The sequence below is a fragment of the Nicotiana sylvestris genome, chromosome 9, assembly GCF_000393655.2.
Source record: "Nicotiana sylvestris chromosome 9, ASM39365v2, whole genome shotgun sequence".
NCBI lineage: Eukaryota > Viridiplantae > Streptophyta > Magnoliopsida > Solanales > Solanaceae > Nicotiana > Nicotiana sylvestris.
This window is the reverse complement of record NC_091065.1, coordinates 16,238,265-16,253,656: the sequence shown is the minus strand read 5'-3', so window position 1 is coordinate 16,253,656 and position 15,392 is coordinate 16,238,265. Positions and strand designations below refer to the sequence as shown.

General features: G+C 36.2%; 1 protein-coding gene across 1 annotated transcript; it reads left to right on the top strand.

Moving 5' to 3' along the window:
• The first annotated feature begins 1,210 nt into the window (after positions 1–1,210).
• Positions 1,211–1,879, top strand: LOC104244503 (uncharacterized). Its single transcript, XM_009799940.1, has one exon. The coding sequence runs from the start codon at positions 1,211–1,213 to the stop codon at positions 1,877–1,879; it is 669 nt and encodes a 222-aa protein (XP_009798242.1).
• Positions 1,880–15,392: the final 13,513 nt, after the last annotated feature.

The window sequence follows — 15,392 nt, the reverse complement described above, 5'->3', positions numbered from 1 at the left end:
GTTCTAGCTGGAAGTGCATAGAAACGGGACCGACCTCCACTTGATCGACCTCCCCCTCTAGGACGGCCTCTAGCTGATTGACCTCCACCCCCAGCTGGTTGGGTGGGTGGTGGTGAAGTAATTGGCACTAAAGCCGATGGTTGACTCCTTTGCTGAGATGAACCCGCAAGACGACGAGGACCCTACCTCCACATATGACCCATCTCTCCACACTCATAGCAACTCCTGGGTGCTAGAGACAGGGACTGAAGGGAACCTCTAGTACCAGAATGACAAGCAGATACACCTGGCATAAAAGAGTCCTGAACTGATGGAGCACGGGACGATCTCTGAGCTGGAAGGGCACTATCCAAACTTGTACTAATCCTCAAAATACCTCAAACAACATCGAATCAACCAAAACACATCGAATTCAAGCCTAAGATTCCAAAATCTTCCGAATTACGCTTTTGATCAAAAAGTCTACCAAACCACGTCTGAATGATCTAAAATTTTGCACACTCATCCCAAATGACACCACGGACCTACTGCAACTCCCAGAATTCCATTCCAACCCCTATATCAAAATGTCACCTATCAACCGGAAAATGCCAACATTCCAATTTCGCCAATTCAAGCCTAAATCTACTCCGGACCTCCAAAACATATTCCGCTCACGCTCCTAAGTCTCAAATTACCTCCCGAGCTATCCGAACCATCGAAACTCACATCCAAGCCCTTTAACACATAAGTCAACATCTGGTTGACTTTTCTAACTTAAGCTTCCTCAAAAGAGACTAAGTGTCTCAAACCTTATCAAAACCTTTCTGAACCCGAGCCAACCAACCCGATCACACATAGAACTGATAAACAAAGCAATAAGAAGTAGAAATGGGAAAAACAGAGCGGTAACTCATGAGTCAACTGGCCGGGTAATCACACAATCATACTGGGCATAAATATTTCTATTGCCAAAGAAGGTGTTGAAAATGATTGAAGCCAGATGCACGACTTTCCTATGGACAGGAAAAACAGATATCTCTAGAAAAGTATTGGTGTCTTGGGAGAAGATATGCTTGCCACAAGCAGTTGGAGGACTAAATGTTATAAACATGTACAACTGGAATAAAGTAGTAGTGGAAAACACTTATGGGATATCACCAAGAAGAAGGATTTCCTTTGGATCGGGTGGATCCATTCTTACTACATCAAGAACCAGACTGTAGATACTATGTCTATACCCAAGAATGCAGTGTGGGTAGTGAGGAAAATTCTTGAGCTCAGGAAGCTTATCCTTGATCTACCTACCATGCAAGGTGACCTGACTTCAAGACTAATGAAATTGCAAAGTAATGATGGAAGATTCAGCATCAAGAAGTTATATCAGATGCAGTTCCCTCAAAACCAAAAGGTGCACTGGAAGAGCTTAATCTTACAACCACATATATATCCTAGACACAAATTCAACTTATGGCCAGCTGTACAGGATAGACTACCTACTGTTGAGAGGCTACAGAAAATTGGTATTCAAGTTCCTCAAGCTTGTGTATTCTGTGGCCTAGCTGACGAATACTTTGAACACTTATTCTTTGGTTGTTACTATACGAAGAATATCTTGCAAAGACTACTGAATTGGCTTAGTTGTCCAAGGCAGATAAATACATGTCAGGAAGGGGTGAAATGGGTGACAACATGTGCTAGGAAAAATAAAGGATTTGGGACAATTGTCTCAGCCGTCTTTGGGATGATGGTATATCTCATATGGCGAAATATGAATAAGATCAGATTTCAGAGTGGCAGCTCGTTCCTGGATAGAATGTATAGAGAAACTGCAATCCATATACACATCAGAGGCAACTCATATCTCAGCTGGCAGAAGCATTTGGAGGCATTGGACTGAATTCCTTAGACAATTTAGCTTATATGTTTTTGTCAAATGTAATGTCTATTCGTCTGTGTTGCAGATTGTATGGGCACTAGGATATGTATAGGTTATAGTTGAAATCAAAACCTTGTATAGGTTATAGTAGAGTAATTAGTTGTCAAGCAGAGTAAAGGAACTGGTCACCAGTTCCTGTATTGTATTGAACTTTTTGGTTAAATAGAGTGTTAATTTTACCGGAAAAAATTACTCTAAATACCTATTTAAAAATAATAAAAGACCAAACTTACATAAATATCTCTACTACTATTATTACAAATTTTAATGTTACGTACAAAATCATAAAATATGAGCTTGATAAGTCAAGGAATCAGTTGATAAGCTTTGAGATCTTAAATATACTGCTCTATTATTTAAGATTATTTTTTATATTTTAAACTTTGTTATTTGAGAATTAGTAAATTCTTTGATTAAATACAGTTACTAAATAGTTTATATTTTAGAAAAAATCTAATTTTATGTTTAAAATTCATTATTTCTAATTTATCTCTATTTTCTTTTTGGATTAGCTCTTGTAATGACTTTGGTAATCAAAGAATAATATTTATTTAACTATTTATTGTGGTTAAATAATACTATCGATATGGTCTGCGTACACACTATCCTCCCCAGACCCCACTAAATGAGATTATACTGGGTTGTTATTGTTGTTGATATGGTAAGTGCATAACAAAAAGTTATAACTAGCTAGCGGAGTTTATTATCTCTCCAAACTTTGTGGCTATATTAGTTTGTCATAAAAAATAACTATAGTTATTATGCAAACTAGTGCTACAATTATTTATAACATGAATAAAAAATATATTTTTTTAGTCAACATTTCTTGTAAATTATTTATTGTGGCTAAATTGTTATTATAGCTGTCACGCCCCAAACCTAGGAAGGTGTGTGGCTGGCACTCGGTGTCGCACGGGCCCGAGCGAACCACTCTGTAACTCATTTGTTTTTGTAACTATCATGGGCCAACATGGACACAACTTTTAATGTACAACTATAAATGAGCAAGCGTTGTATCAATGAACCATTATTCCTAAAACATGAAAACATATGGGCAGTCAAGGCCTCTGAGATACTGTACAAAATGAACCTTTGTCTACAAAGCCTCTAAGATTATTTGACATCAAATGGGACAGGGTACTGACCTACCCATAAGTCTGTAGCAAAACTCTGACACGATGACTTATAGACTCGGCTACACACCGAATGAGGTGGAGTCTTACCGATCCTTCACAGAATGCCAATCTCGTCTACTATGAGGAGTCGTCAAACTGATTATCTATACCTGCAGGCATAAATGTAGCATCCCCAACAAAAAGACGTTAGTACGAATAATGTACTAAGTATGTAAGGCGGAACTGAAGCATAACAATAAGTCAATATTAATTAAAGACATATAAGAATCAACCTGAATCTCTGAAGTTCACCGTATATGCATACTTATTATACTTATATATATAATGCTTCTCTTTGAGACTATTATTCGTATCTTATGATGCATGACTGCCCAACTGATCAGTGGTAACTGCCCGACCGGCCGTAGCTCGGTGGTAAATATGTAACTGCCCAACCGGTCATAGCTCGGTGGTATATGCATGAATTCCTAACTGGCTGTAGCTCAGTGGTAAATGAATATGCATGACTGTCCAACCGATGGTAAATAATGATACATAATTGCCCAACCGGTGGTAACTGCTCGATCGGCCGTAACACGCTGGTAAATGCATGAAGATGCATTTATCACTATATTATAAATATTAACATCTCTATCATATACCTCAATAGGAACTTAGGGACATACTTAGACATGCTTGAATATCACTTTACCAGAATGAATAACATACACATCCTTAACTGCTAAGAGTAGAACCACTTATCGAATAGCATTGCGTTTACGTATCGTTACTGTGAGCATGTGATTTTTGCTCTATATGAAATACTCCTACAGAATCCCAAGGAAATAGGTTTTTTTTCTTTTAATTATTTACCATTTTAGGAATTTTTGTAGAATTTTCTTAACTATTTGTATTTTTCTGTGCATGTTTAATTTTTATTTAAATCATGAAAAATACAAAAATACTCTGCATTTGCATTTAGGATTTATTTTTAGATTGTTAGGTTAATTAGTAAATTAGTTGTTTTATAAAAATGAAAAAATCACAAAAAGTGACTCACTTTGCATTTTTAACCTTTTAATTTTAAATTTTGCAGTTCTTCTTTTAATTTAGGAGTTAATTAATTTTTGTAAATACTATGATGAGTAATTAGCTTAATTTGGTAAATTATTTTAATTTAAGAGTTAATTGGGTTTGTTAATTAATTTGAAAAAGAAAAAAAAATGGAAATTGGAAAAAAGAAAGAAAATTAGAAAAGGTTGTTGATTTTGGGCCAATTTGTCACAGCCCAAACGAATTTCCCCCAAACCCGTTCCAGATCCGGCCCAAACCACGGCCTAACGCGGTCGCTTTGCCTTCAAATCAAACGACACCGTTTTGACCCCTTCCCAATTAAAAGAATCCGCCACTCACACCAACACACCCCAAGTCCCTACAGTCAAATTTTCCAAGCTTTTCAGCTTACCATCGTCGATCGTCGAGTTCTGTGAGCTAAAGAGCAAGAAAAACCTTTATGAAATCTCCCACAATATCTACAAACAACCCTTCTCAGCTTTCTTTCATCTGAGTTGATTGATCGTTGCATTGGCTCTAAGATATGGGTGATAATGAAGGGTGACAAGGAGCTAGTTGGTACCCTTAGAGGCTTTGATGTTTATGTTAATATGGTTCTTGAAGATGTCACTGAATAGCGTTCCTTACTGCTAGAGCTGGCCTCGAATTCCCTCATGTGTTTGGCTAGAATTTCTGAGTTTGGGTTGAAGAGATTTGAGTTTTTCAGCGATTTTCGAGTTCCCCGTTCCCGGTCCATGTTTGCTCGAGATTTATTGCCGAGTTTCCATCTTTGTAATCTCATATATAAAAAGATCGAGCTATTAAAGGACTATTGTTGCTGAAAATTGTTGTTGCTACTGTTTTGCCGGATCCCGTCGTTCTCATTTCTGCTTGGTTTTCGGCCATTTCAGCTTGTGATTCAGGTATTAGGTACATATTCCTAAATCTGTAATTGCTTGTGTTAATTCGTAATTACTGCCTGACTCATTTGGTTGATTTCTACCTTTCATTTCATGATATCGTGTTGTTAGATTCATTGTCACGTAATTACGAAAAAGTTCATTTTATACCAATTTGTTTTGATGAGATACTTATTTTTCCCATTTTCATTTTATCATTATGTTATTGATTACGGCATTTTATGTTTTTGCTTACTTCTATGATAAGAAGAGTAATAGAATATCTTGAGCAGTTCTGCCTTTTCGGCACTTCTCTTTTTGTTCTTTGTTTGCCACTCTATGTATTCCCTTGTTATGTTAAAGCTAAATATAGGCATCACGCTTTAATTTAACATTTCACAAGATGTATCAAGTGCCAGTAAACGAAGAGTTAATATACTAGGAAAAAACTGCTACTGTAGAAGCAATAATAGATTTCCTTTATTTAGTAATGTACATCCTTGGAACATCTAATTGGTATATTTCAAAGAAATTAAAAGTTGCGCAGCCTCTATTTTGACTGGAACTGAAAATTAGTAATTTAAAGGTATCATCACCTGCCTCTGTTGGAATGTCTCCTCAAGCTTCCTCTGTTACGGGCACAAGCATGCAACTGATATTTTCTTTGTTTTATTGCTTCGACTATCTTCAAAGACCATTACTCATGTCAGTGGATTTTGGTTCTTTAGGCCCTTAATTTGCTGAAGTTAATCTTATTTGCTTCTACGTTTCAAGTTTATAACTAACCACAATTGTAATATGGTAGAAAGTTGTGTCTATCAAGTTTGGCTCACAATACAGGGTCAACAATCTATAGCCTCACAATAATCCCAAATTAGTTTTATTAAAACACTTTGAACATCCGTAGCTTACTTTAAGCGCGATTAATAAACCATTGTGACTATGAGTACGGTTCTCGTAACATAGTTACGATGCCTAATTTCAAAATTCGGGTGTGCATTTCATGTAACCCGTTTATAACAACTTCGAATAATAAAACCCTTTGGAATAATTTGAGGCGTGCCATGCCAAACAAAATTTATAATCCATGGCCCTCATAAGATTAGATTCAAGAACTAACACTTATAGAAAAAGGTTTGAGGTGTGCCATAAATAAATTAAATCATTCATGGCCCTCGCAAATGTTGCTATTGAAAATTGAATCTTCTTAGTTGCTTTGGGCGCGTTATTTAAATAATTCATCATAACTACGGGTACGGTTTCCGTGACGCAGTTGTGATTTTTAATTACTAAAATCTGGGTGTACATTTCATGTGACTCAATTCTCAACAATGTTAAATAAAGCGTATTGCGAACCACGGGTGCATTTCATGTAGCATGGTTTACGATGTGTTTTAAACGATATTGAATCTTCCTAAAAAAGATTTAAAATAATTAAAAGTAGTTATAGAAGCTAAAATGCACAATAGGTTAAAACATGTAGTAAATCAGATAATAGGCCAATTTTAACAGTTTAAGCGACCGTGCTAGAATCACGGAACCCGGGAATGCCTAATACCTTCTCCCGGGTTAACAGATTCCTTATCTAGAATTTCTGGTTCGCAGACTTTTAAAGTAAAGTCGAGATTTCCTCGATTTGGGATTTTAAAATAAACTGGTGACTTGGGACACCAATTAAGCTATTCCAAGTGGCGACTCTAAAATTAAATAAATAATTTCATTTCGAATAATGTCACTTTAATTGGAAAAACTCCCTTATATATCCCTCTCGGGTGGTAAAAAAGGAGGTGTGACAGTTACTTTGATAATGCCAAAAGAAAGAAGGGATAGCCTTAGCATACCTGAGCCGATGCTCTTGACAATCTCTCTAACACATGTCTTTTACAAAAACACATAACTACAGATCAAAATAGGAAACAATGCATATAATATTCTTGAGAAAGATTGCATTGTACTCCCTTAGAATTGCAAAATCTCACGTTTTAAAGGAAATATTGAAGCAACTCACATTTGTAAGATGATATGAAATTTGGTTGAATCCTTGTTGAATGTTATCTAACACTTGTGTATAAGACCTCTCTTTGAATTAGAGAGGTTTTATGCCTTAAATGGAGAGGGCCACACATACTAATGATTAAGCCTCATAATCTTACTCAATTGTGCCACCTTTCAATTATAACATAAGAGTCACTAAATGAAAAAAAGGGGCTGCCACGATTTGGGCCTCTTGGGCCTTATCCCAACATCTTAATTTATTACCCACTAATCTTTAATTAACTAGTTAATCTCCTACTAACTAATAATTAACCAATTACCTCCATAATTGAGAATTATTTCAAATTACTTAAAATGCTACTCACTTTTAACACACTTTATATATTTTACTATCAAAGTCATGTGGTGCCACATAAAATCAATACATGCACTATTATTTCATTAAAACATCCATATAAAAATACATATATTTTCTCAACTTCTAATTTTCCTAATCTCATATAAAGAGTAAGAATTTTTGTACGCTTAATTCTTAAAATGGTAAAAGAATAACCTTCTTTTCTTGTGAAAAAAAATAATTTCTTTCTTTACAATAAAGAAAATCTCATAAACTTTCTCATATTATGTGTATAATTTAAAGCATATTCGGAAGTAGTAATATTAATAACTATATAAAATAATATTTTTCAAACTTTTACAAAAATGTTCCACTCAAAATACCATATCAAATGTATATAACGGTGTTAATGTTGTTAAACTTACGAGGTGTTACAATAACATAGTCACAAATCCTCTATAATCTCATGAATGGTCTTAATCCCTTCAAGCTCATATGGATTACTACGACTTATCCTAATATTAAAGGACGGGATGTAACGTCCTTCACCCCTTTAGAACATTCGTCCTCAAATGTTAACTCTTAGATATTTATAAATTTTTACTAAGGTCTCCTCTGTAACTTACACTAAAACTCAAACTATATCCGAAGTCTCGACTATTCACAACCTTTTGTACTTGAATATGTCGTATCTTCTTCACCTTTACCTTACTTACCTTTCAATCTCGCATCGTATTTTTTGTTTCTTTCATAACCTTCCTTCCACATAGGTGAAAATTACGCCTTTAAGCTCTAATGTGATACCTGCACCTCTGGTGCATACAAAATCTAGCGAAAGCTTTATACTGACTAGTTACGACTTAGCTCTATGGCATGATCTGGAAAAAAAAGGGTAACATTTCCGAAATGCCCTATAGTCTCTCAATTATAAGTGTGGCGTGCAACACACCCATAAGTGAGACTCTATTAGGAACGGCTTTGCAGACTTCCTAGGATACGACCTGCTCCGATACCACTTTGTCACGCCCCAAACCTGGGGAGGTATGGCTGGCACTCGGTGCCGCACGGGCCCGAGCGAACCACTCTGTAACTTTTTTTTGTAACTATCATGGACCAACATGAACATAACTTTTAATGTACAACTATAAATGGGCAAGCGTTATATCAATGAACCATCATTCTTAAAACATGAAAATATATGGGCCGTCAAGCCCTCTGTGATACTGTACAAAATGAACCTCTATCTACAAAGCCTCTAAGATTATTTGACATCAAATGGGATAGGGTACCGACCTACCCATAAGTCTGTAGCAAAACTCTAATACGATGACTTATAGGCTCTGCTACACTCCGAATGAGGTGGAGTCTTACCGATCCTTCGTAGAATGCCAATCTCGTCTACTATGAGGAGTCGTCAAACTGATTATCTATACCTGCAGGCATAAATGTAGCGTCCCCAATAAAAGGACGTTAGTACGAATAATGTACTAAGTATGTAAGGCGAGACTGAAATATAACAATAAGTCAACATTAATTAAAGACATATAAGAATCAACCTGAATCTCTGAAGTGCCACCGTATTGCATACTTATATATATAATGCTTCTCTTTGAGACTATTATTCGTATCTTATGATGCATGACTGCCCAACTGATCAGTGGTAACTGCCCGACCGGTTGTAGCACGGTGGTAAATGCATGACTGCCCGACCGGCCGTAGCTCGGTGGTAAATATATAACTGCCCAACCGGTCGTAGCTCGGTGGTAAATGCATGACTTCTCGACCGGCCGTAGCTCAGTGGTAAATGAATATGCATGATTGCCCAACCGATGATAAATAATGATACATAACTGCCCAACCGGTGGTAACTGCCCAACCGACCGTAGCACGGTGTTAAATGCATGAAGATGCGTGTATCACTATATTATAAACATTAACATCTCTATCATATACCTCAATAGAAACTTAGGAACATACTTAGACATGCTTGAATATCACTTTACCTAAATAATTAACATAGACATCCTTAACTGCTAAGAGTAGAACCACTTATGGAATAGCATTATGTTTACGTATCGTTACTTGGATCATGCCAAAAGAAAGAAGAGATAGCCTTAACATACTTGAGCCGATTCTCTTGACTATCCCTCTAACACATGTCTTTTTACAAAAATACGTAACGACGGATAGAAGTAGGGAGTAATCCATATAATATTCTTGAGAAAGATTGCACTGTACTCCCTTAGAATCGTAAAATCTCACGTTTTGAAGGAAATATTGAAGCAACTCACATTTGTAAGATGATATGAATTTTGGTTGAATACTTGCTGAATGTTGTCTAACACTTTGTGTATAAGACCTCTCTTTGAATTAGAGAGGTTTTATGCCTTAAATGGAGTGGGCCCCACATACTAATGACTAAACTTCATAATCTTACTCAATTGTGCCACTTTTCAATTATAACATAAGAGTCACTAAATGGAAAAAAGGGGCTGCCACGTTTTGGGCCTCTTAGGCCTTATCCCAACATCTTAATTAATTACTCACTAATCCTTAATTAACTAGTTAATCTCCTACTAACCAATAATTAACTAATTACCCGCATAATTGAGAATTATTTCAAATTACTTAAAATACTACTCACTTTTAACACACTTTATACATCTTACTATTATGGTCATGTGGTACCATATAAAATCAATACATACACTATTATTTCATTAAAACATCCATGTAAAAATACATATATTTTCTCAACTTCTAATTTTCCTAATCTCATATAAAGAATAAGAATTTTTGTACGCTTAATTCTTAAAATGGTAAAAGAATAACCTTGTTTTCTTGTGAAAAAAAATAATTTATATCTTTACAATAAAAAAATCTCATAAACCTTTTCATATTATGTATATAATTTAAAGCATATTCGGAAGTAGTAATGTTAATAACTATATAAAATCATATTTTTCAAACTTTTTACAAAATTGTTCCACTCAAAATACCATATCAAATATATATAACGGTATCAATGTTGTTAAAATTACGGGGTGTTACAATAACTGTGAGCACGTGATTTTTGTTTACGCGACAATCACTCCAAAAGAAATCAAAAATAATAGCAAATGGTCTTGCTGTACAATTTTTGGATTTTACGTGGCATTTTTTCTATTTGTGACCTTGTCCATTTTTTATTTTTATTCAAACAAAATATAAAATATATGTCGTGTGTAGTTAGACCATAATTCGGTTATAAAAGAAAAATCACAAAATAAGCATCTTTTATTCTATTTTTGTCGTTAAGTGATTTTATTTCAATTGGATGTTTAATGTGAGTGATAATTGTGGTTTGAGTATTAATTAATATTTGTGTGATTTTTAGTTTTTGGTTTTTACATTTTTATTAGGAATTTCATTTTTTTAATCAAATTAAAAGAAGAAAATGGGTTTGAATTTAGAATTGGGCCGGCTCAATTGAACCAAATCGAGCCCAAAACGTGTGTCTTGCCCGGTCCAGACCAGCTGACCTTAGGGGTGTCCAAACGACGTAGTTTCGATCTTGCTTGATCTGGGCCGTTGATTTCAGAATGATCAACGGCCAATATCACATACACCTACCCGTTGTTTGAACTCGACCCATTCCACCCGGATCAACCCGACCCCAATACTAAACCAAACGACACCGTTTGGATTAACCTTTGGATCCAGGCCGTTGATCTCGAGTGATCTAACGGCCAAGACCCAACCATCCACCCCGTATAAAAGCCTCCATATCATACCCTGCCCCCTATCCAAGACCCCCTGCCCTTAGGTCGTCCTCACCAAACCCCAATCCCACGAAACCCTAACGCCGCCTCCTTTCCCCTTACCATTAAACCCGGCGGCAAGGACGCCGGTGACCACCACCTTAACACCATAGGACCACCTCACCACACTGAACATGGATCTGTTATCCCTTTGCTTCGAATCAACCCCTAGGTTCTCGAATCTTCATTTGAAGATTCGAGTAAAACTCCGATCTACACCGACCTACCCCAGGATCACACTAGACACTCCCTGGACCTCCCTCATGACCAAACCAGGTTTGGTTTGGTTCGAATCTAACCAGGGAAACATAAATCCCAAATCTGACCTTAGGAACCCTAGAAGTTCTTGAGCCCGATCTGTGTCCGTTTGAACTAAATGATTAGGGTCTAATGGACCTTAATCGAAGTGTTCTCAGTAGAGAACACTTCGATTAAAGTCCGTTCAACCCCAAGAAAGGTCGATTCAAATCCGAGCTAGGGCTTTCTGATTTTTCAAGGCTTTAAGGTAATTTTTGTTATCTTTTTCTTTATCAGTTCATCTTGCTTGTTGTAATTGAATGTCTGTTCATATGTCCAAATATTTTGTTTAATTTATGTTTTGAATTTTTGTCGACTGTGTTGTCCACCTTGCCCGGACCTCTGTATTTGGCCAAGTTTTCTCCATTTACTGATCATGTGTATGTGTGTAAGCTGTACAATCAATTGAATTTAAACTTGATTGATTAATTAGTCCCCAGTACAACTTTGTTTAGTCAGTACAATTTGAATCACATGTTGATACTTTTGGATTTCTGATCATTGGATTCGATTGTATGTACTACAAATAGTATAGTCGAGTCGATATACGTCGTCAATTAGTTCAGCTTGGAATGGTGATAATATGATCCCTGTCATTGGTTTGTCTGCTGAAATTTTGTTTGAATTCAATTAGGAACTGAGTATGTTGCCTGTGATTTGTTCAATTTGAATCAGAAAACATTTAAGGGTGGTGTTATAGTTGCAATTCAGACTTTGGTTTTAAATGGATAGCATGTTCACTTGGTTTAGATTTTGGGAAGCATGTGTATGGTCAGCTGTTAAGGAATTAAAATAATTGGACAGCATGTGCTGTCAGATTATATTCTTGCTGCCCATGTCTGGTTTTAGTTTAATAAGGTGATAAAAGGGCTGTCAGGGAATCTCATGGGAGGGTTTCTACTTTTAAATGTTTGAGTGGAAAAACAGCAGAAAAGGAGGGGTTTCTGATTGTTTTAACATGCTGTAAATTGGCCTGATGTTAGGTATAAAGAGGGAGGAGCTGCCACTTAGTAAAGGGAGAAATTGAGATAGAGATATAGAACATTTTGAGAAGAGGATACAAAGAAATAGACAGGCATATACAGATACACATTGAGAGAGGCATGTATACAGGAAACAGATAGAAAATACACAGACAAAAATCAGAAACTGTTTTTCCCATTGTTGTCTTGATTTCACTTGCTTCGACCTGTTTAATCAATACTGATTTTTCTAAGTCCCAACTGAGTTTACTAGTTGTGTGTTTCATTGGTTTGTTTCTGGATTTGGTCTGTCTGGAGTTCTGATTCTACTACACTGCTTGCTGCTATCATTTTGCTACTTTTTCCATCGGCTATAATTGCATCTTGCACTGGAACTTGTTCTGCTGTTACCTGTTTGTTACTATTGTTGTTCGTTTGCCACTGTTACTCTACTGACCTCTCTTCTTCTTCAATTTTAAGCACTTCCGGGTACATACTTCTGAAACCATGTGTTGTTGAAAGCTTGAAGTTTGAAGTAGAAATAAAGAAATGAACGTCGTTTGCTTTCACACTACCTGTGTTCAAAGTATAGCAGTAGGTTAAATGATAGTTAGCCTGTATTTGTTTAAGCTCATTCCAATTGCATTTGTTCTGTATGAATTAATACATATCCTAATTGAGATAGACTACTAGATAGTATGTTGTTAGATCAGACGTATCTCCATGTGTATAACAATTTAGTCTGATTTAGTGAGGACAGTATAACATAGAATCATAGCAAGCATCTGTATGTATTCCTGCCTGGATCATTGAACTATCAAACCTTGTTATGTCTGGCCCAATTTGATTTCAAGATAAAAGTATCCCAAACAAATTCTCATATGGTATTACGTTAACAGATTGGCCATATATGCCAACCCTTTTTTTTAGATTCTTTGTTTCGATGTAGGTTCGATAATAACTGATATTGGCATCGGCCCATCATTTAGACAAAGTGGCTATTAATAAGATCAGCAAGTTTTTACCTATTTTTGAAGCACGAAATAATGCAACAATTTTGAGGAACACTAATTTAATAGGCATGAGTTGAGTAAAATGGTCTGACGCTTAGATCAGATAAACTCCCAAATGAGCATTAGAACTTGGAGGTCGTTAAACATAACTCAATATATGTTGTTAGTTTGTTTGCAATCTCACTTAGCGAATTAATAAGCATATTCACTTGTTGAAGACAAAGCATGCGGTAACCCTCACCTCATGAACAATCAATCAGGTAATCAAACAAGTTTAGGTTCGGCAAACATAATAAGGATTCAGTCCGTATTTGTCCAAACCAGCAAAATTCGGCATCATCCTTTTCTTTAAAGATAAATGTAGTAAAGACGTAGTCATTGTAGGGTACCCTTCTAAAATAATGAGACGAGCCTCGCCGAATAAAAAGGCAAATTGCGGGGCCCTCAATAATTGGTCATAATAAATACTTAGAATTTGGGATGGACTGTTTAGTGAATTCCACTGCCTTCCCCAAAGATAATAACGCGTTAGACTTTTTAGGCGCGACTTAATTAAATTACATTCTTAAATTCGGGTGCGCATTTATGTGACCCAAATTCAAATCTCAACGGAGTCGAAATGTGTTAACAACTACGGGTGCATTGATTGTGACGTGGTTCGAGATGCATTTTCACGACGTTGCAATTCTATAAAAATAAATGATAATAATAAAAGCGGTTTAAACTTAATAAAAGCACATAAGTCACAACATGTATTTAAATCAGATATTTAGCCATTATAACAATTTAAGCGACCGTGCTAGAACCACGGGATTCGGAGGGTGCCTAACACCTTCCCTCGGGTCAACAGAATTCCTTACTTAGAATTTCTGGTTCGCAGACTTCATTTGGAAAGTCGAATATTTTCCTCGATTTGGGATTCAAGATAAACCGGTGACTTGGGACACCAAAAGCCAAACCTTTCCCAAGTGGCGACTCTGAATTAAATAAATAATCTCATTTCGAATATTGTCACTTAAATTGGAAAAACTCCCTCGCGCATTTTACCCTTCGGGGCGGGCGCGCAAAAAGGAGGTGTGACAGCTCTGGCGACTCTGCTGGGGAAATCTTTTAACCCGGAACCTCTGGTTCAGGGTTCAAGAATTCGAGCTTAGAATAATTGTTATATTTGGCTTTATTATCTGATCTTTATTACATGTTTTGGCATAACGTGCTAAATATTGTCTTTTACCGCTTTGATATTATCTGAACTGTATATAAACTGTGCCGAAACCCTTCTCTTCTTACCTCCGGGGAGAAGCTCGCTGGTCGAGACTCCCTATTCTGTTAGTGTCAATACCTGAAATAAGAAAGAGGTCGGACAAGTTACAAAGTCGGACGATCTCGCGGTTCCCGGTAAGTTACCCCCTCCTCGACTCGAGTTATCCGCTAGGGTACACAGTCTAGAACATATACCCAGGTTATAAACCTAGTATAACGAAACCTCATGCCGGATCCCTAGTAGGAACGCTTATCTGCATCATGTTGCATTTGACATAGGGGACTCAACACAGGGGTTGGGTCCGTCTAGGGCAGGCAACCTGAAATGAAAAGACCGTCATGCTGCATCCCGTTTGTTTTGCGCATCTATTTGATTCGGATTTGCATGCTGACCGGTTTCCTAAAAAAATTTCAAAAAAAAAAAAGAATAGCAGGGTAGGGAGATAATTACTTATTTTTGGAAAAATAAAACCAATGTCCAAGTAATGTCAAAACCTCGCCGGAATTTTCTTAAAAAAAAAAGAAAAAGAAAAATGAAAACAAAGTTTGTCTTTTAGTTTGATTTATTCCTTTTAATCACTTTCAAAATCCAAAATATATATAAATAAAAAAAAGGGAAAAATTCAATTTTTTTTTTGTAGTATCTCTTTAAAAGATTTTCGAAATTTCAAAAAAAAATGAAAAAGAAGTTTAAAATGTATAAATATTTCCTTAGTCTCTTTTCAAAAAAAATAATAAAATAA

Bases quoted from the DNA above. Each gene is read 5' to 3' on its own strand.
- LOC104244503 (XM_009799940.1), top strand. From the start codon at position 1,211: ATGTCTATACCCAAGAATGCAGTGTGGGTAGTGAGGAAAATTCTTGAG.